This window comes from Thermobia domestica, chromosome 5, assembly GCF_964235325.1.
Source record: "Thermobia domestica chromosome 5, izTheDome1.hap1.1, whole genome shotgun sequence".
NCBI lineage: Eukaryota > Metazoa > Arthropoda > Insecta > Zygentoma > Lepismatidae > Thermobia > Thermobia domestica.
This window is the reverse complement of record NC_137458.1, coordinates 20,243,572-20,267,390: the sequence shown is the minus strand read 5'-3', so window position 1 is coordinate 20,267,390 and position 23,819 is coordinate 20,243,572. Positions and strand designations below refer to the sequence as shown.

General features: G+C 36.8%; 1 protein-coding gene across 1 annotated transcript in view; it reads right to left on the bottom strand.

Moving 5' to 3' along the window:
* Positions 1-23,819, bottom strand: part of LOC145685774 (proteasome subunit alpha type-6-like) — a 44,653-nt gene that overhangs the window by 6,066 nt on the left and 14,768 nt on the right. The window contains exons 4-6 of the mRNA XM_081758297.1: positions 17,950-18,105; positions 14,583-14,761; positions 3,998-4,092 (exon numbers count right to left, since the gene is read on the bottom strand). Coding sequence (XP_081614423.1) covers positions 3,998-4,092; positions 14,583-14,761; positions 17,950-18,105 — 430 coding nt within the window. The remainder of the gene's footprint in view (positions 1-3,997; positions 4,093-14,582; positions 14,762-17,949; positions 18,106-23,819) is intronic.

Genomic DNA, 23,819 nt, shown 5'->3' with positions numbered 1-23,819 from the left:
AAGTCATTGAGGCAAAACAAAACAAAATGAAATGAAATCTGAGTTTTACGTCCCACGGTTATGCCGGTTAGGCTAAAGGAGACGGTGATGATGAATAATGAATGAAATGGTGGAATGAAGAAAGTGCGAGGAAACGGGAGAACCACCGAGAAAACCCACGCACACGGTGTTTGTCCACCACAAAGTTCACTTGGCGGGGGTTGGGATCGAACCCGGGACCCCAAGCACCAGAGGTGAACGCTCTACCACTGAGCCACCGCGGCCCCTTGAGGCAAAACCATTTGACTTGAAATCAACGACGTTTGGTTTATCACCATTACATTCACGGATCAGGTTTATGGAATGCATACTGCACATTGAATATAGATTAGGTGTAAAAGTGTGGCGAGTAATAGGTCTCGAAATGAAAACTAAATTAGCCAGTGGGAAAAAGTGTATTCAAGAAAGATTTCGAAATGAGATGGGCCTTTTGGTTGATATGATTCCACTACAGGGAGGAAATACCAATGATGGTAATACAGTGTGAAGGTTTTTCAGGAACGCTAAACTGTCTACTGACATTAGGTGTTAATGTTGAACACATTGAACATTTTCATGTAATTTTAGAATGCATCAATTGCGGTTTTCCCATTAAGGAGGCAGACTACTAAATATTTTTGAAAAGCTAATAATTTTTCTTTTGCCCGTTTTTCGTAAGTGGAAAGAGGTAATAAAATGTAACTTACCACAATAATAGATAATGTTATTCTACACCCAAAAATACGAATCGGAAGAATTTTCAGTATTGCCATCCATAGAAATTACAGTGTGACCAGAATTTGAATTACTCAAAAATCTAGGTAAAGACAGCGACTAGAAAAGTGAACTCAACGGTAATTGATGACTTATCATGCTGTCTGTGTTCCTTGTTTACTACTTTATAAATAATGTTTCTATTTATTTTGTAATAAGTTATTTATTTTGTAATAATTTATATAAGTTTTATAAAATAAATAGAAATATTATTTAAAAAGTAGTAAACAAGGTAGCTAGACAGCATGATGTCATCAATTACCGTTGAGTTCATTTTTCTAGTCGCTGCCTTTACCTAGATTTTTGAGTAATTCAAATTCTGGTCACACTGTAATTTCTATGGGTACCAACACTGAAAATTCTTCTGATTCGTATTTTCGGGTGTAGAATAACATTATCTATTATTGTGGTAAGTTACATTTTATTACCTCTTTCCACTCACGAAAAACGGGCAAAAGAAAAATTATTAGTTTTTCAAAAATATTTAGTAGTCTGCCGCCTTAACGCAGATGCTTTTCAGCACTATGCAGCAGAAACTATATATTTGTACTTACGACATTATGCATAGTATTACCTGCCAAGTAGCGTGCATAAGACTTTGCGGCACGGGAAAATTGTTATTGCCTCTTGTATTCTTCCGATTGGCCAACTTTGGAAGAAGCATACGAGGCAAGAAACAAAGACACTAGAAAGTACCAAGAGCACCTCACACGAAAATGCTGCCTTGTGTGGATAGCAACACAGATCTCATTCACAGACTCTTGATATCCTCTCATCCGTTAATAGCTAGTTTAAGACGCAAGTCTCGATAGAAGGCCGGTCATATAACGCGTGAAGTTCTTTCGTTAATTTCATTGCCTACTCTGAATACAGATGACGTTTCCTTAGATGATGATAAATGCGATTCTGAGGGCCCATAAGCATACTTTGTTTCTCATTATTTCCAAACAGCCATTTTGGTGTTTTTCTATATATATTCTTTGCTGTGAATATATTATATGTTGTTTTGTGTATCGTAGAACAAAACTTCCACAAGAATTGAGATGCCAATATTGCAGTTACCTTTATTTACGTTAATTCATTATATATATAATTTTGTTTCACATTCTAATAAATGTCGATAATACGTGTCAGTTTACATTTTCCCAGGGGGACGATAATTAAGGGACAGTGCACTGCAAAGATTATTACATACCTAAATGTATATCATTCTCCATTCCTTTGAACATATTTTATAACGTGTGCTGCAGAACAGAGGGAGAGGATGTAAAAGTCACACGACATAGGCTAATGTAATCTTCTAATTCTGTATTCTCTTAATTCGTTAGGTGACGATAACTCTTTACATCAGTTTCAACTCTCCCTAATATTTAGTATCTTTACGTTTGTTTGGTAATTTTTAACGTTTTACATTATAACTGTGTATGCTAATATATTGGTATTCACAAATGTAGTTCATACGTTTTTTATTACCAAAACCCGTTCATTCAAACACGTTTCTGTTTCGGTTTGTCATACCTCCTACCCCCTCACATGACGCCCCTCTGCCGTGTCGTGACAAAACTCTGTAACTTTGGCGCGGCAGTTTTGCGAAAAAGAGCCGTAAAGTTTTCATCCGAAAATGTGATCTGTATTGTGTAAAACCAGTGTAACTAGGCAATAATGATCGACCAATCAATTTCCACCAAATTTAATCACACAACATGCATTTACGTAACATTACATGTAACCACGTGTTTCCAAAGTCAAGATACACTGGTTCTACACGATACAGATCACATTTTTGGATGAAAACTTCACGGCTCTTTTTCGCAAAACTGCTCCGCCAAAGTTACAGCGTTTTGTCACGACACGGCAGCCCTGATGTCAATACTTTTACTCTACGACTACTTCGCTTTATACTCTACGACCAAGAAATCTCCCACCAGTCTCATTTCACGCATACTGGTTCCGAAAGTAGCTCCTCAACAATTTCGTTCCGCTAGAATCATCATTTATCACACTGTGCTGAGTCTCCTGGACTGGATGATCCTAACAATGTTTGGTAAACGGTATAAATTATACAGATCCTCGTTATGAGGTTCCCGCCATTCCCCATTCCCGTCTGTCTTGGGTCCGAAAATTCGCCCCAGAATTTAAGTCTGCGTTCTTTCCTCGAAGTATCATGTTTAGCAACCATACAACACAACACACATAATTATCATTTTATATACTTTAAACTTCAAATTGTTCGACAGAATTCGCGAGGACAATTGAGATAACACGAATTGCCCGCTTCTTCGTGTTTGTTAAACAAAATAAAGCTCCCCATCTATCTAATTTCCCCACCCATTTACCCATCTATCTAATTTACTCACCCATTTACCCATCTATCTAATTTACTCACCCATTTACCCATCTAATTTACCCACGCATTTACCCATCTATCTAATTTACACACCCATTTACCCATCTAATTTACCCACCCATTTACCCATCTATCTAATTTACTCACCCATTTACACATCTATCTATTTTGATTTACATGATACACAGAGAAAAAATGCCACTCGAACGCTCACGCATCAGTTTACCCAATTTCACTACTACGTACAGTATAAACTGTTACATTCTTTATTATTATATTATTCCGAATTACAGCTCACAAAACAAAGAAGAGGAAAATAAATAATCCATCCTGAAAGTACTTACACAATTCAGTGTTACCTAAAAGTTCAAATTGTACATAGCTTTTACCAAGAGAAACTATATCATACGCTTTGCAAATTGTAAATGGAACAGAAACTCACAAATCATTACACCAAGAAAATAGTATTTAGAAATTCCAACTGCAAAGTTGCTCTGTATCTCCTGAAAGAGTAATGCCATTTTGCCTCTCAATATTACTGCAATCTTGTATTTCAGGTGAAGAAAGTAGTTTTCAACCATTGATAATGTAAAATGATATTAGTCTATCAGGAAATGTAGAGCAAGTTTGTAGCACGAGTTTCTAAACCGCTAAGAATGAGTCCGGTTAACGAAACTGATAGGCATTTTTGAATCAAGATTTATCTTAAACGTAAGTTTTCGTTAAATATTAATAAGTTTACTGCGTTAGTTAATGTATCACGGTTACAAATTGTTACAAAACATGCATTAATTCACATCCTTAAAAAGAAAATTGTCAATTTATTTCATTAAGTAATTAATAACCTTAGAGACTGACCTGAATTTTGGATCACTCTTGGAAACTACCCCTACTTCAATTTCAGATGGTTTAAAATCAACAGACAAAACACTGGAAAGGCAGGTGATAGCCAGCTGAAAAGAACATTTAAAAAGTCAATCTTATATCCTAAGGATTAAAAAAGAAAAATATTCGTAAAGAAGCAAACAGCAAGTTTGTTTAAAAAAAAAAAAAATCCTTGTAAGAAACAAGTAAAAATCATGGTCATCTTTAATCTTAGTGTGGTTACAAATCTTATTTCAAACTTGCATATCAAAAAAATCAGTGAAGTTGAGTTTAGTGTAACTCTTTCTAAACAAGTAAGTTGCTATTTTCTTCCAAAAGTAATAGTACACTATCATCGGCTTTGTATGCTCACTACAGGTTGCGTTACCATGTTTATTATTTACAGTATCCCAGATGAAGATGGCGTCATTTTATATATTGGAAACATCAGCAATGGAAAACTTGAAGGAAATCGGTCCATCCCTATTAAAGATACCATCCAAGCAATGGCTTAGTAGGACTGAAGAAAATCTTGAAGAAAAAACTTTTGTTAGGAATGAATCGCAGTGATTCGAACCAAGAACCTTCCAATTCCTACGCTACAATACTAACATTTATCTATGCCAGCACTTATTCTGTATTTAGACAAACCATAATTGCTACACGAAGTTTGGAAAATTTAAATAGACCTATATACAGGAACAAGGAAGAATTGCCACAAGAATGGAAAGAATCAATCATTGTTCCAATTCACAAGAAAGGCGACAAAACTGACTGTAATAATTATCGAGGCATTTCTCTTCTGTCAGCATCCTATAAAATCCTTTCAAATATTCTATTAGCAAGACTGACCCCATACGCAGATGAAATTATTGGAGATTATCAGTGTGGAGTTAGACGAAATCGATCAACTATCGACCAAATATTTACCATTCGCCAAATACTCGAAAAAAAGTGGGAATACAATACCCCGGTACATCAACTATTTATTGATTTTAGAAAGGCGTACGACTCGGTTAGGAGAGAAACATTATACAACGTTCTTACAGAACTTGGAATACCGAGAAAGTTAATTAGATTAATTAAGATATGTTTAAGTGAATCCCAAAGTAAAGTCCGGGTAGGAAAATTTTTGTCCACGAGCTTTCACATCGAAATTGGACTGAAACAAGGAGATGCGTTGTCGCCATTATCATTTAACTTCGTTCTGGAATACGCTATAAGGAAAATCAAAGATAGCAACCAGGGCCTAGAGTTGAACGGTATTCACCAGGTTATGGCATATACTGATAATGTAAATTGAATAGGGGATGATAGGAGAACAATAGAAAGAAATGCAGAGATCTTATTAAACGCTTGCAGGGACATGGGTGTAGAAGTAAAAGCAGAGAAAACTAAATACATGGAAGTGCGTCGGGACCAGAATACAGCAAATTATTGATGCGTTAAAATATTAAATAATACTTTTGATAAAGTGGATAGTTTCAAATATCTAGGACCATTCACAGAGAAATTAAATGTCGACTAAAAGCAGGGAATTCGTGTTACTATTCGGTTCAAAATGTCTTGTTGTCGCGAATTGTGTCGAGGAATTTGAAGCTTAAAATATAAAAAACTATAATCATGCCTGTTGTTTTGTATGGCTGCGAAACATGGTCACTTACTCTGAGGGAAAAACATAGACTGAAAGTATTTGAGAACAAGATCCTGAGACGAATATTCGGACCCAAGAGGAACGGGAATGGGGAATGGCGGAAACGTCATAACGAGGAACTACATAATTTATATGGTTTATCCAACATTGTTAGGGTCATCAAATCTAGGAGGCTTAGGTGGACGGGCCATGTAGCTAGAATGGAAGCAAGTAGGAACGCTTTCAAAGTCTTGACTGGAAGACCAATCGGAAAACGACCATTAGAAAGACCTAGGCGCAGATGGGAGGACAATATTAAGATGGGTCTCGCAGAGATAGGAATGCAAAGTAGAAACTGGATGCAGTTAGCTAAGGATAGAAGTCAGTGGAGAGCTTTTGTGAACGCGGCATTGAACCTCCGGGTTCCATAGGCCATAGAGTTAGTTAGTTATGTGCTTCAACCATAAATCTATTCCCTTCCGTAGCACATTTCAGAGCTCGTGTTCCTGAATCACGGCGTTTATTTTTATTTATTATATATATATATATTAAAATGCTACAATAGCAATTAAAAGCGACTGAGCTCCAACCTATAACTTTGGCTTTTAAATCTTTCATTCACGGTTGTGTGATTTCACATTTAACAGAGACAAACATGACATTTTAAGTATGTGTACTTTAAATAAATTAGTTAAATACATCTTTTTCATAAAGTTTATGTTTTAAAATTATTGTTCAAAGGCTTTGTATTTCAATAAGCCTTCTCTAATATCAATGCATATGAATTGTGCTCCCATCTTCCAAGTTTTTTAAAACTATATGTTGTGGACGTTTATGTTTGTGGTCAATTCTTTCGACAATGAGATCCCGGAAACTACAGGCTCTAAGAAAGATGACGTTTTCACTGATCGATTGGAAATTTTGCGTAAATTGTCCATTCTAATTGAATATTTAAAAAAAAAAGCCATTATTTCTTTATTACATTTTTAAGGGTACACTGGAAGCATTGAAATAATAATAATAATTAAAAAAAACAAGCATCATATCCTATGCATTTTACATTCCAACACCACACTGTTGTATATAGGGGTTGCATATGTCTCAGGCGTTTGTTTCATGACCAAATAATTAAAAAGGAAGGATAACGGTGTAAGATGAATCTTTATTTTTGGAGTGTTCTGCCCAATGAACACCATTGCCATTATAGTTAATTGTGTATGTAATGTATTTGCTTATTACATACTGCATGCAAGAAGAAAGAAAACACTGGTCATGCATGAATAAGGAACTCCAACCGGAAGTAGGCTCAAATCTTGCAAACGCACAGTGGTCCACAGACCCTCAAAACCTGGCCAAAATTACATGACGCAAATCTCGGAACTAGTAGTAGTGCTGGATAGGCATTGACCTTGGGCAGTCATATCGACATGGGTGTTTCAAATAATAGCCTTCCGCAGTCTGACTGGCGTCCAATGTAAGAGGTTGCCTGTGCACAAAACAGCAGTTGTGTATCAGCTAGAGACAACAAAGTTGCCAGTGTTGTGTTATGTATGTCCTTCGTCAACTGAACAAGGGGGTCAGGATATATTATATATGCAAAGCTTATACTTGCTGTTGGTGTGCCTGGATGTGTGATGTGATTGCAGTGTCCTGTTGGAATGAGCGTTAAAGGTAAGCGTAGCAAAGGAAACAAAAGTATGCGTGTATTTTTGTGTTTCTAGACTTTTCTTTTGAGTGAAGCCAAGTGAAGCTCAGATGTTTCTCGTACATATGAGCCCAATATCCTCGGAGTTAGACACTACAAACAAACCTTGCTCCATTTTGCTCGGTTGTGTAAAATCGAAGGATGTTTATGGGAAGCTGATAGTAAACAAAAATGTACGAAGTGACTGAACAACAGGGGCAAACTGTCGTATATATGGAAATATGTTGTTCTAAAGCATTATGTCATGAGAAGTGTAAATCCGAAACCAGAAACATGCTAACAGGGTCAGTTTGTAATTGAAGTAATGAAAATAAATGAAAGTAAGGAGGACCCTCTGGAAGGCAAACGTTTGATATTCATTCGTTTGCTATTGTCTCATAAACGAATAGAGATAATGAACAGTAACGTACCATGACCATAGATAATGTTAGTCGACACAAAGGAGATGGAAAAAGCACCTTCAGTATTGCCATCTGTACATATTCAGTGTTGCTAGACTAAAGGTTTGCAAAGAAAGCTGGAATAAGGTATTGAGTAGACAAATGAAACCAACGGCATTTCATAACAGAGTATATTATACGTCGAATGTGTGTTCGACTTTGCAAATAATGCTCTCATTGTGTTTGTAATAAAATAGTTGTGACATAAAAGCTATTCAAACTAACTTGTCGCGTTCCTGAGGGAGGAAACAGCAGCGAAACTAGCAGAAGAAGCGAAGCAAACTGTGAATGAGTTTTGCTACCAAATATTTCAGAAGCTAGATCAGTGCAACAGAAATTATGAAAGATTAGAAGCGGAACATGGGGAGTGGTTGAACGATGCGTTAGTGTTAGTGCTTCGACCGGACAGTACAGCTGAGCCTGAACCTTCTTCGTCAATAGAAGGAAGGGGAAAGCCGCATACAGGCTTCGCGGCGAGCAGCGGAGAAAGATGTAGTCATTACGATCGTCGGCAGAAAGTGGTGAGTGTCTCGTATATGCGGCTGCTATGAAATACAGAGAGGAGGGTGAGTTGTAAAGACCAAACTGCTGCATGAAATGGAAAAATCACCAACCAGGGCTGCCAAAATGAGGAGGGCTTGGAAGCAGTCACAACATACAACTGCAAAGTGTTATACTGCGGACGAAGCTCTGGCGTTGCTCTTTGACGGAAATCTGACATGCCATCAGTACCAGCTGCTGCGAAACGGCGCAAAGAACTTATCATGTGATATATATCCTGCATATAATCGTGTGCTTGACGCAAAAAAAAGCGTGCTACCCGGAACTGATCGACGTTACCGAGTCCGAGGTGGAGGTGTCCCTGCAATCGCTGCTAGACCACAAAGCTGCACGAATTGTACAAACACAGGAGCCTGTGCCAGAAAGAATTCCAGCAAAATATAGTATGTCACTTCAGCTCATCACCAAATGGGGATGCGATGGTACTACTGGACACGCTGAATACAAAGAAGTTGCACAAGAGGAGGGCTTTACAGACACTGACATTGTGTTCACGTCAATTGTACCAATTTAACTGTTCTATGAAAGGAAGGGATTACGAGTCGTAGTGTTGCAGAATCAGCGGCCATCATCCCCGAGATTCTGCCGGTCCATAAGGTTGCAGTTTAAGAAGGAACAATTGAACTAATACGACAAGAATTTAAATATATGCAGGGACAAATACGAGAACTGACGCCTAGCCAAATCACCATCGCAGGAAAGGTATTTGAGGTCACACATAGCCTGCATTTCACAATGGTTGACGGCAAAGTCTGTAACGCGATTGCGCACACAAAATCAGCACAGACCTGCTATGTGTGTGGCACAACGCAAAGGGGATGAACACATTGACAAAGGGCCCTAAGCCAGTAAACCCTGACAATCTTGGCTTCGGACTGTCTCCTCTTCATACATAGATCCGTTTTATGGAGTGGCTGCTTCATGTTGCATACCGCTTGGATCTTCGAAGATGGCAAATTCGTAAAGAACACAAACCGATCATGAAGAAGAAGCAAGCCGACATCCAAAAGGCCATGAAGGCCCAGCTAGGGCTGATCATCGATGAACCAAGGCAAGGCGGAAGCGGTACTTCAAATGACGGAAACACTGCCCGTCGTTTCTTTCAATATCCCGATAAGGTTGCATTCATAACAGGTCTGAACCGGGATCTTATCGAGAAGTGTGCTGTGTTGCTTCACGCCTTATCTTGTGGGCTGGAGATAGATTCACGTAAATTTGAAGCTTGGTCAAATGATATACTAGAACTGTACCTTCAACACTATTCGTGGTTCCACATGCCCGCTTCAGTGCATAAAGTTCTTGATCATGGATCCGCAATTATCAGTCATTGCATATTACCGATTGGGCAGATGTCCGAAGAGGCCTAGGAGGCCCGAAACAAGCATATCAGACAGTACAGGGAACATCATTCTCGTAAGTGCACACGAGGGGACACGTTGCGAGATGTATTTCTGCGACTCCTGGTCACAAGTGATCCCAAAATCTCGACGTTTCGCGAACCCATGGCACAGAAGCATAGGAAAAAGCAAGTGTCTCCAGCTGTACTTATGCTTTTGAAAGATATAGAGGCTCCGCACGCAGTCTTCTGATGATCAGTCCGAATAACTGTGTTAAAGACTATTAACTGCCTATCTGTCACGTTGGTTATTGTTCTGAACAAAATACTTGTTTTGTATTACATTGCAACACGGACTGAGGAGTGTGCACATTTTGCAACCAACGTGGTACATATTTCAGTTAGAAAATATATATTTGTTTACTTTATATATATATATATATATATATATATACGTCCATTTTATGTATTCACATATATATATATATATATATATATATATATATATATTGCATGCTATTATACACATTTGGTGACTACATGTCTTATTTGCTTCCACAATCCGCCATATTGGATCCGCAATTTTGCATTTTTTCATTTGGATATCAGATTCGTATTCAGCGACCACCAAAACCTTTATTTACCCAATTTCAGATCAATGGCTTGATTTGTTCTTTTTTGTCCGCCATATTGGATCCGCAATTTTGAAGTTTTTCATTTGGATATCAGATTCGTATTCAGCGACCCCCAAAACCTTTATTTACCCAATTTCAGCTCCTTGGCATGATTTTTTCTTTTTTCTGTCCGCCATATTGGATCCGCCATTTTGAAGTTTTTAATTTGGATATCAGAATCGTACTCAGCGACCTCACAAACCTTTATCTGTCAAGTTTCATGGACATGGAACCACATCTTCCTATTTTGGACACATTTTCAGGGTTTCTGCACCACTGTGAAACGGTGCGAAATATTGAGAAAAAATAATCGATAAATCTCCCCTTTATTTGCCTTGCCGATTTTTCTTTTTCTTTTTTATCAAAACGTCTTTCACTTGTTTCTGTTGAGTTGAATTGATTTTAACGTCCCGTTCAGCAGCGAGGCTATATGAGACGTGGACCTACTTATTAACGTGGAATCCGAACCACATGAGCTCCGCCGGAAATCGAACCCGGGTCTCCCACGCCAAAGAAGCGTACGCTAACCGCTTAGCCACGAAGGAGCTCCACTTCACTTGTTTCTGTAAAGGGACATGTACAGATGTTGTGAGGAATGAGAAGGATATTTATGCTCATATGCGAATGATGCGTTGTGTAGAGAGCGCAGGTTCAGCTAGTCTATATAGTTTTATAGCCGTCGAAATTGTTCATTTTAAAGAAAATACTGCTTCAAATTGAACAAACTGCAGCATAAACCCAATAATGCTAAAAGAGTAAAAGAGGCCTTCGGTAACCTAGTGGGCAGAGATATTTGAATGATTTGTTGTTTTGAACAGGGTCGGGAAATTGATACTTAAAAATCGAAAGTTACATGAAATCATTTTCTTGTAATAGAAAATAAAACCATGCACATCATCTATGAAATGATTGGAAGGTTTTGTAGCACATGCCAACGAACAGCGACCGATAAACTCGATAAACTGGACAAGAAACGAAAAAATGAAATGAAATTTTCAAGTTTTACGTCCCAAGGTTATGCCGGCTAGGCTAAAGGAGACGGTGAAGATGAGAAAGGAATGAATGGTGGAATGAAGAAAGCGGGAGGAAACGCGAGAACCTCGAGAAAACCCAACAGGCTATTAACTTGGTGCGAGCTGGGATCGAACCAAGGACTCTATGCACCAGAGGTGAACGCTCTACCACTGAGCCACCGCGGCTACTGAACAAGAAACTAGTTGCATAATTTTTTCCAGGGTGTCTACTGAATTTCATTTTCAAAATCCCAGTATATTCAGTATAACTATCAGCAAAATTCCTGTACCTAATACAACGATTTTTTATAAAATTCTTTAGGAATAATCACACTCTTGATGATTTCAGGTTTGTAATGGTTTTACCATCAAAAGAATACTTTATTTTTAATAAATTTAGTTAATAAAGCTTGATTTCTTTTAATACAATGATTTTTTAAAACATTTTTTAAAGGGCCTCTCAACTCCCCTCACAGCCCTCCACTCCACCCATTGCTTTAAATGCCTAATTACAAAATGTATACAACTCTTGCTTTGGAAAAATTTAGTCTCAATGGATACAAAATTGTTTCTAAGAGTATTAAAACAATTACAAAAGAGTATTGTTGACTAACTACGTTTCATGAATTTTCCCGTATGTGGATCAAAATTCCAGTATATTTCCAGTATTTCCAGTATCAAAATTAAATTCCATATTTCCAGTCCAGTAGACACCCTGTTTTCCTTGTTTTCTGAATATCGACCAGCGAGTTAAAGTGTACCTGAAGGTTCAAGAAATTATCAGAGACTAACCCGTGATCATCTTTTTATCCTAGCAAGGAACAAGATATGATACAGTGTTGTTTTCATTGCACGAGAAGTATTTACATAGAATCTACGGACAAACACACAAAAAATCTAAAGAAGCCAATAGCAAACTTCAAGGAGATACAATCTTGGAGAAATTGATGTCCAAAGAAATTACTTCAATGATCACTATAGAAATTAGAACTTAAAAAAGTATATAACTTTTCTCGTGCAAGCAAATTATGGATAATACATAGTATATTTTAAGCTTTGGTCACTTTCTATGCTTGCATTGAACGTTACTTTAGTGCAACCATTAAAATGTTGACTAGGCTTACAAATAGCCTCTAAATATAAGCATGTTTATTAATTTGTTTCCACACTTTCAGCGTGCAAGCTGAAAGAAAGAAATTATTTTGAAGGAAGAACATCATATACATTTAACAATACTAATCTTATTTATTCAGCAATGATAAGTAATAATGCCACGGCAATTACTATCTAATCCCCAGCAATTACAGTGACTTTGTTAAACACAGGTATCAATATGAACTATTTTTAAAATCTTCGTTTCGCACTATACTATCTATGTCCTTCAAGCCTAATTCTTACTTCGCAACAAGAGCTGTCGAACACAACCGACATATTGAAGCAATAACTTCGATAAATGATGTAACATTAATTTTAACATTAATTAACATTAATGTCTAAGTAACATTAATTTTAAATGTTGAAGATCGCGTTTTTGCGCAAATTCTATAATAAAAGAAGTTTTGCTCATCTTAATATTGTTTTTTCTAGATAACACTTAAGTTAACTAGACTTCAATATAATAAGCTTTTGTAACAACAAGTACCGAAAAAACATAGTATGGCAACATCAGGAGCTACAATGAAAAAGTGGCTGTGATTGGTTGTTGAGGTTCTCGCTCAATAATTTTAATATAATTAAGCTTTCTTCAGGTGCACAACAAATTTAAGGATGTTTTGGGGAATATCTTATTATTACAGGAAATGTAATAGTTTCTTGTTCATTTTTACATTATTAGAAAAAAAATATTAAAAAACTGACCAGATGATAGTTAAACCCTAAGTCAACTGAAATATAGTCTAGAAAAACAAAAATTACGCAATCTACATATTAAAATGCTAGGTTTACATGTTTGTGGCCAATCCTTTTGACAGCGAGTTCTCGGGAACCATAGGCTCTAGAAAGGTGCCGTTTTCACTGATCCATTGCAAATTTTGTGTAGACTGTTCAGTTCTAATTAAGTATTTTTTAAAAAATGACTTACTTCTTTGCTACATTCTCTAGAGGTACACTGGGTGTTGAAATTTTTTTATAAAAGGAAAGCATCATATCCTAAGAGTTATACATTCCAACATTGTACATTTGTATACGGAGTTAATATATATCACCGGCGATGGCCAAATGATGATGAAAAACAAAGAATAACCATTTGTCCAGTCTAAGATGAATCTTTATTGTTGGGAGTGTTTTGCCCAATGAACATCATATACCACTGACATTATAATTAATTGCGTGTGTAATGTATTTGCTTATTACATACTGCACACAAGAAGAGGATTATACATGAATTAGAAACTCCAACCGGAAGTAGGCTGAAAGTCATGCAAATGATGCGTGATATTTTAAAAAAAAAATCTTCCCTTTTTGGTACCCCTTACCGATTTTTATCAAGACGTCTTTCACTTGTGTCTGTAAAGGGACATGTACAGATGTTATGAGGAATGACAAGGAGATTCATGATCACATGTGAATGATGCGCTGTGTAGAGAGAGCAGGTTCAGTTAATATTAAGGTAAAACATTATATTATTGATTTTGTTGTTAAATATTAACCCTCCGTGGTCATACTGGGGTCTGACAGACTCCAGAGAAATTAGTTTTAGTTCTGATTTTTTTCCTTTTGTTTTTGGAAACCTTTTTCATTCATGTAAATTCAATTGGCAACATTGCCTGTTGTCATGGCTGGTACGCTGCGTCTATCACAGAATAGTAAAAACAAAAAACAAACAAAAAAAAAGAGGTATTTTAAAACATTAAATACGACAAAAACGTTTCTGGGGTCTATTGGACCCTAGTGTGACTTCCGTGTCAAAAAAAATAAGTGTGACTACGGAGGGTTAATTATATCGCTTAACTTTCCTGTTAAACATAAAGGATATGTAAATATATATATATATATATAGCCATTTCGTAAAGTCAGAAGCCCGGAGGATTAAGTTCTCACAATACAACATGACTTGGCTCATTTTTAATCGTTGACACAATTAGTATCATTCTTAAATTCCCACCTTGTGGACTGATGAAAATAAAATATATTTCCAATTCTCAATAAATATTTCGGCCCACTTACCCTGTCATACTAGCCAAAAAAATTCTAAATATAACGTAGAACCATCACTTACCTGAATAGCCTCGTCCTCGCTGTAATCCTGTTTCTTTTTAAGTTTCTTTTCCAGGTGGCTATTGGCTTCTGTTTGCTTCGAGCCAACGCTAATTGCACGATAGCCGCAATAGTAACCAGCGGGATCAGTTTTATAGACGCAAGGTCCAAGTTCATCATCGTAAGCTATCAGGATCATGCCTGTAGACAAAATATAAAATTACTAATAAAATCTATATATATATATATATATATATATATATATATATATATATATATAGTGTTCTAAAAATGGCGCCCATGGAGAACAGAGCGCTATTCTTCAGAGCAAAATAAACCGAAATGCTATATAATGTTATGCCCTTAGGGGCCTCCTTCAGCCGCTATGGAATAATCAAAATTTCACTATGTGGCAACGTTGCATATGAACTTGGAATCATCAACGTTGCACTATGAATCCATCAAACAGTTATATCGATTGTTACGCTAATAGATGGTGTTAGTGTCAACATCTATCGACTTTAACTGACACCTGGAAAGAATCGATGTAACTATTTGATGGATTAGTATATCTTCCCGTAGTTCTGTATCTGCGACATTGGCACAGAGTGCAATTCATGTCTCCAGACAATTATATATATATATATATTTACTTTATTTTGACTTGTAGAATAGTGCTCTGTAGTCCGTGTGCGTATATATATATATATATATATATACACACACAAGACATTCAACAAGTTATTCTTTACCTGCTTACAGAACGTAAGGAATACATTTTATTATAATCCCTTTCACTAACCTTGTCCGTATTACTATGGCGACCAAAACTTCTCAAACGGTCAATATTTCAGTCAAAATATTCGACTGTTCTTCATCAAAATTAGATTAGATAAGATGATATAAGTTTGTTACATGCTATGAGACCAATACGCGCTTACAATAAGGGAAATGCCAATTTTAGTGAGAGGCGTAAAAACACTTAATGAATACTAAAAATTACCGGGTGTATCAAAAGTATGGGGTTATAGGCCAGCTGTGTAAAACGTAAAAAGGATATGAAAAAATGGATAAAAATTACAATGAAATGAAATCTTTGAGTTTAACGTCCTACTATTATGCCCTTTAGGCTAAGAGAGACGGATGATTAAGGCAAATGAATGGTAGATGGAAGAATTGGTGGAATGAGACTGTGCGAGAAAATGGGAGCACCACGAGAAAACCCACGGACACGATGTTGTCCACTACAAACTTACTTGACCGAGGAATTCATCAAGATTACAAAACAGGCTTATATCATTCTATGCAGTAAGTTAGTCAAATGCTGAGATACAAATATGTAGTTATAGTAAGGGAACTACCAATTTTAGTGAGAGGTGTAAAAACACTTATTTAATACTTAAAAAATAACGGGTGCATCAAAAGTATGGGGTTCATAGGGCAGCTCTGTAATAAGTAAAAATAAATAAATAATTAAAGGAAAGTTATCAGAAATAAGGCTGTTTTCAACCCAAAATGGTGGATTTTCTCTAATCGCACCACCCGTTTGGGCTTCACCCTAGTACGATGCCCTCTGTTAAATGAAAAAGCAAAGTTTCCAGTTCAACAGGCTGTTGGAATGGAACTTAAAGGGAAGCAAAAATATCATGAGAAACGTGCACATTGTTATTTGAGGGAACCTAGAATCCCTTTCCCAACTATGTCATATTGTTGGTATACTGAGAGCCCAACGGAACAGCCTGCTGAACTAGCAACGTTGTCAAACAGCTGGTACAATTAGAATAAATCCAACCATTTTCGGCTGTAAACCACTTATTTCCAGACAACTTTAATCGTAGTTTCTTCATTCTAAGAGTCCTTGCAGTCTTTTTCGAATCCACGCAAACAGTATAGAATCAATTGATTGGAAGACAGCGTTTTTAAGATGTTATTCTTTGTTGGATGTTAAATTTACATAAGATGGCAAGTAATTACTTATCGGACATTTAGAACTTTTTCCTACACTTAAAAATGAATACTAAAAACTTAAATTAGCACAATGTGCTTCTATCTTTAGAACAAAATAAACCTTTGATGTCGCATAATTTCATAAGTTTGTGTTGTACAACCTACGACAAAAGAAAACAGCATAATATATATATATACAGTGGCGGATCCAAGGGGGCTATAGCCCCCCCCCCCCTGACGCTCAGATGTACACTGGATAAAATGGGCTTCAATCCTGCTTTACGCTGGATAAAACGGCAAAATATGGTTTAGCCCCTCCCTTGATCATATCCTGGATCCGTCCCTATATATATATATATATATATATATATATATATATATATAATGTATACAATATTAGCTTTTCTTTCGTCGAAGATTGTACCCTTGCTGTTCCTAATGTCCTTCAGGGTGCCCTGCTGTCTGTGTGCAAGACTAACTACTGGCCAAACGTTTATTTTATAATTCGAATATATGCTCCCCATCGAACAAAAAACTTAGCGGTTTTGTGTATAACCAGAACATGCGTTGCTAACCTTTACCAAGATATGAGCACCAAAATGATGACCGTGATAACTATTGAACTGCTTAAAGAACTCAGTATTTTATTGGCAAGGAATAATAACTTGACACTGTAATGTATTCCCGACCGGACGGGATTCGCACAAGTTAAATGAAATTTTCAACCTGAACCTTTCGTTACCCTGACAAGAATCTGGCTTTCTGATACAGTAAGAAGACTATGGTGCCTTTACTTTGGAAGAATAGTAACTTACGTATGCAAATAATACCCTACTGAAGTCGTAATAAATTCTCACTCTATTCCTACATTATAAAGATCAGCCCCCTTTAGGAACACGCTGTGAAGGCCCAAATGCTGTGTTTGGAAGTAAAAGCTCCAAACTTCCGCTAACCTTTCTGTATTCCTAGTAGATGAAATAATTTCCGATACTTCGGATACTTCAGCGAGTATCCATTTTCAAGAACCACAGCAACCTTAATTGTATTATGCATAAAGACCTTCACTTACTCTTTGCTTTAACATCAGTAAAGATTATACAGGAAGTATCATATTTTCAAAACTATAGACATGTCCTATTTTGATTAACGTGTGAGTCGTGTGTTTCGTAAAAGGAGTATCTCATATCTCGTAGGTGCTTCGATATTTACATCACGTAAACGGGTGCTTCAATTGCACTAAATGTTTTCACGCTTGCTACCCCATACTATTACATTATTAATGAGTGAATGGCAGTTTGTTCATCGATGTAGAAGATGGACAATGTCCGATGAACAGTTCTGTCTTATCCATATTACGCCATTGCATATAGTCCTCCTCTGGTGACTTAACGGAGGTTGAAGAAAATAGCCCTTGTAGTACTGATACTCTCAACAATACTTACTGCAACCTAAAGGTCTCATTTCTGCATTCTGCGTATACACCTGGGAGATATCTGCCACCCGACGACACAGGGCATCCACTGGGATATTGTAGCCGTTTTTGTATCTCCAGTTCGCTGCCTCGTAACGCGCTCTCTGCACTTGAGATTTGCTGTCAGCTGTAAAAAGAAATCCAACAGTTAGAAGTTAAGAAAACAATACACAAGGTATAACTAATAATTTAATTAAGTCTTTTGTCTGATTATTAACCTAAGCAACTATGTGGCAACAACATGGTATTTACAGCGAGTTTCCAAATGAATGGTGCGGTTTTAAAAATTATAATAAATATATTTATTACCTTACACGGGTAAATCCTACATCGTAAGCAGTACTAACTGTCCAAGTTTCTCATGCGTTACCTGTTTGCTTGTCACGCTTACTGCGGGGCCGCAGCGTCAGTTTCTGAGATAGCGTCGCAATAAGAAAAGGCCTTCTCTGTGCTCCGTTTTGAGGTGCCCATATCTGTGATGACACTGTAGCGTGAGTTTCATGCATGACTTAGGAAAGACCCACCACACAAGAATAACATAAATAGGTGGTACCGACAATTCGTGGAAGCAGGATGCGTGTGTAAAAACAAGAGTTCTGGTCGACCACGTGTGTCTGATGCAAACGTTGAAAGAGTGCGCGAGGCGTTTCAACGAGGTCCTCGTAAGTCATTTGGTAAGGCAAGCAGGAAAATGGATATGCCAAAGAATATAGTGTGGAAAGTGTTGCGTAAGCAGCTACGTTTTAAACCGTATGAAGTGTGATTAGTGCAGGCCCTTACACCAGTGGACAAAGTGAAAAGGTGTGACTTTTAAAGAGATACAATTCAAAATGGAGGAGATTATTTTGTAGAAAGATCTGCAACGAATCACTTTCCATCTAAGTGGCAAGGTTTAAAAAAAAATGTCCGTATCTGGGTTAAGTAAGAAACCATATACAGAAAGAGCATCAGCGTGACTACAAAAGTGAACGTTTCTTCGAACAAGAAACTGTGACCAGTGACTCGTTTCTAGACATGTTGGAAACCTGAACGTCAATTATGATTATTACATTTTGCAACTGGACGGTACTCCGTCCCCTTTTCACAGAAATGTACGAGTTTCTTAATCGTCTTCTTTACCACCGCTGGAAGTGCTGCAACCGAAAACAACATTTTTCCCCGGTCATCTCGTTTGCTGGATTTAGTACCATGCGATTTCTTTCTTCAGGGGTTTGTTAAAGACAGAGTTTATGTACCCTCAATGCCCGTGTCCCTTAAGGAAGTTTGTGATCGAATAATGCATGCACTGCAAACCATTATGGTGGACGAGCTACACCGAGTATGGAAATAATTTGATTACCGTGTAGATATGTGTCGTGACCAAGGGTGCACATACTGAAGGATTGTGATTAATGCATCAGAAACCTGGACAGTTGCCGCTGATTATGCTGTAAGGTTTGCCCATATAAGGTAATAATGGATTTTTTATTAATTTTTGAAACCGCACCATTCATTTATGAACACGCTGTATATTAATGTAAATGCTAAGGTGTATTTACAACGATGGCTCACTGAACTTTGTGATACTGGGGCGATTACATGAAATACAGCTTCTGGGAAAATATTGATATTTGTTTCAATGACTTCACAATAGCTATTAAGGCTTTAGAAGACAAGTACATTTGGACTAGCATACAATCGTTTGGTGCAAATGACAAAATTATTTGAAATAATAATAATAATAATAATAAAAGAACGAAAAAATCCAATACTGAAGCAGTAATGTTACTGCCCACGTCAGAGAACTGAAACATAAGATGACAGAGAGAAAAAAAAGAGAGGGAGAGATAACGAAGAAGAATCCTTTCCTTCTTTGATTTTTTTTTAAAGAAGGAAGTACTTTATTGTTTTCTCTTCCTATTTTCCCTTCTTGTTTTCTTCTTCTTCAGTGGGAGTTGATCACTTCTCTTCCCTGTTTTCTTCTGTCTATCTATTTTTCTTAACTCCTCCCTCTCTCTTAGTCTCCCATCTTTTTTAAACAAAAAATTCTCCTTTTATAATTTCTTCCTTTTTGGTTTCTAATTAATAATTTCTATATATAGAATAAGTAGTCCTGACTGATTGATCAACACCCAAGCCAAATTGCTTAACCTAGAAACTTGAAATTTGGATACGGCATAGGACTTGTGACGTAAGGTCCCACTAAGGAAGAATTTTTTAGAAATTCGACGGGGAAGGGGCAAACAGGAGTGGAAGTTATTACTTTAGAATATCCATATATTGGAATCTCTGAAGGTTAGAGACATGAAATTTGGTATTTGGATTTTCATTTAAAATAATTAGACACTTTTTTTTTTATATATTATTATTATTTGCCCTAGAAGGGAAGAAACAAGAGTGGGATTACAATTGTTATAATTGGATGGCCATATCTCGAAATTCGTTAAGGTTAGACACATGAAATTTGGTATTTAGATTTTTGATTTCAAATAATTGAAGACGTGTTTCAGCGTTATTTTTTATATATATTACTATTATTTTCCCTACAAGAGAAGAAAAAAATGTTGAGGTTGCAATTATTAAAATGACATGGCTATATCTCGAAATTCCTTACGGTTAGACATGGAAATAGGTGTTTAAGCTTTAATTTTAAAATAATTAAAGTCGTGTCCCAGCGTTTTTATATTTGACACAATGAAAGAGGTCATGTGGGATAAGAAGTTCACCACCAATAAAGAACGTCATGCAGTTGTCCACCAGTGGCGCTGGGATACTCCAAGAATGGTTTGCTACGCAAATACGGAAGCTGCCAGAACGATCGCAAAAGTGCATAGACATTGGTGGGCAATATTTGTAATATAATCTGTATTCGTTTGTTCAGCAAAGGGTTCCTGTGAAAAAAGAAGAAGTAATGTCAATCATTTTTGAACGATCCAAGTAAATACGTGGGTAGTCCCAGACCTGACGTATACATGGAAATTGTTTAAATAACATTACTATGGTTTAAAATATAAACCTTATAAAGCTTAAATATGAAGTTTGAAGACGCTATGTTGTTTAGTATTTGTTTGCCAGTCATGAATAGTGAACGCTCTCAGTGAATATGTAACCATGGAAAAAGTAGATCATCGTTATGTGATACAATACTTTCACTTGAAAGGTCTCAGTTCACCCAATATCAAAGTCGAGCAAGATTTTATACTTGGGGACTCTGCTCCTTCGTTTACAATAGTATAATATTTGGTGGCAGAGTTTAAACGAGGGCCGTACGTGCTGCAAAGACAAACATCTCAGTGGTCGATTAAATACGGTGAAGAAAACCCATAAAATAGTGTTGGATAATCGTCGGCTGAAAGTGTGCGAGCTATCAGAAATGGTAAGCATTTCAAAAAGTACTGTAACATCGCATGTGACTGAAAATTTGGACTTGGAAAAGCTGTGAGCAAGATGGGTGCCACATTTGTTCACACCGCAACAAAAACAGCGTCGTGAGGATGTTTCAATCGACTGTTTGGCGATGTTTCACAGAAATAAAGCTGAATTTTTGCGTCGATTCATAACCATGGAGTCATCACTTCACACCTGAGACGAAGGAATAATCAAAACAATGCACTGAAAGGGGAGAATCAGCTCCAAGGAAAGTGAAGATGGTTTCATCTGCTGGCAAGGTCATGGAATCAGTTTTTTGGAATGCGCATGGGTTAATTTTCATTCACTATCTTCAAAAAGGAAAATCAATTAACGGCAAGTATTATGCAAACTTATTGCAGCGTTTGAGTGATAAAATCAAGGAAAAACGGCCGCATTTGTTTAAAAAAGTGTTCCATGAAGATAATGCATTAGTTTACACATACGTTATCGCGATGGCAAAAATCAATGAGTAAAAGTTGAAACTGCTTCCTCACACATACACTCTATTCGCCAGATTTAGCTCCCACGGATTATTTTCTCTACCCAAACTTGAAAAGCTGGCTCGTTGGTAAAAGATTTGCCAACTATGAAGAGGTGGAGTCTGCAGTTAATGGTTACTTTAAAAGGAGTTCGATGGTTCACACTATAAACAGGGTATCGAAGCTATTGAACATCGCTGGGAAAAGTGTATCGTGTTAAAGGGTACTATGTTGAGGAAAAAAATAGTTTTTCCATTTTTTTTCTTGTTAGGTCGGGTAGTTTTAGGACTACCCTCGTAACATGGACATATCTTGAAATCCCGTAAGAGTGGAGGTAATTAAAGAGGTGTTTCAAAGTTTTTTCATGTTTCCCTTAGAAGGAAAGAAAAACAATGAAGGTTGTAACTGTTATAATAAGATGGCCATATCTCGAAATCCCTTAAGATAAGAGCTATGAGAAATGTGAGGTCACAGGCCGAGCAAATGCGAGGGTCTGGAGGCGAAGTTCCCAGCTAGCCGAAGACTAGTTATCAAATATTATAGAAACAAATATTTTAAACCGAAAAACTACACTCTGTAACAAAAACTACATTCTATAAACTACAATCTTTACACTAATTATCCAGTCACAGCACAGATACTCACTCGCATATGTTAAAAACAAAATGTTTATCTTCAAAATTAAATTAGGTAATGAGAAATATCTTCAAACACAAACAATTAAGTTAGTTGGTAATAATATGTTATAACCTCTTAGTTTTACAACTACAAACAAAACTCCATTTTAGGAAACTAATCATAAAATATAATAAGTATAACAGCTAAAATATAATCATGATTATAAAATAACGAATTTAGATGAAATGTAATTAATTACTGTAAAAAAAAAAAAAAGTCTTATCTTCATGCATCAAGATCCCATTCACTTCCCCTTATTTACGTTGCTGACTCACATGATACATGTGAGTCCGTATTTGCGCGAATATAGGCTGCGGCACTAAATTTACGAAAAAGTTCAATTAGACAGTACTTTAAAATGTCTTTCTCCGTCTCCTTCTCTAACTTTCGCATAACAAGTATGATTCATGAAGATGACCTTGCTTGTGATACTGACTCTGGGCAGCATTCTGGATCGTCTAGCGGGAGTGAAGAATGAAATGAAATAAAGTATTTCAGTTTTACGTCCCACGGTTATGCCGGTTAGGCTAAAGGAGACGGTGATGATGAGAAATGAGTGAAATAAGTGGGAGGACACGGGAGATCCCTGAGAAAACCTACGAGCACGGTGTTTGTCCACCATAAACTCCACACGGCGCGAGCAGGGATCGAAGCAGGAACCCCAAGCACCGGAGGTGAACGCTCTACTACTGAGCCACCGCGGGGAGTGAAGAATGAGACCCTGGTGATGCTGAAATGGTGGGAAGTGATTTTGTGAGATTTGGGTGGGTACAAACAAGCTGACACAGTTTTGCTAGACAAAATTGCTTTTCTTTATTTCAAGAACAGGTATTGTATATAAATATTCCATATATTATTATATATACTGTATAACAAAGATACGTATTCCTCTTAATAAAACTATTAAGTATACAAGTGCTTTTTGTGCCAGTGTAAGGTGTTACCGGTGCCCAATGAAGGTGGCAATTTTTGCGAACAAGGTATGTTTTCTGCTATTTTCTTCTTAAGTTTTTGATAGTTTACAAATGTAACTGTAGTAACTTGTAATGATATTAATTTCAACCCACAAGATACATGTATATGTAATTTTAAAATTGACGATTTATGATCTGTGGGGGAAAATCCCGATTATAAGCCGCACCATGATTTTTCAAGCTACAATTCAGGGAAAAAACTGCGGGCTATATTCGGGCAAATAAGGTACAATACATTACAACAAAAAGTATGGGTCACCGCACTAAACTGTAGCTTTCATTCCTAAATCATGTAATTTGATACACTACTACACCACAAA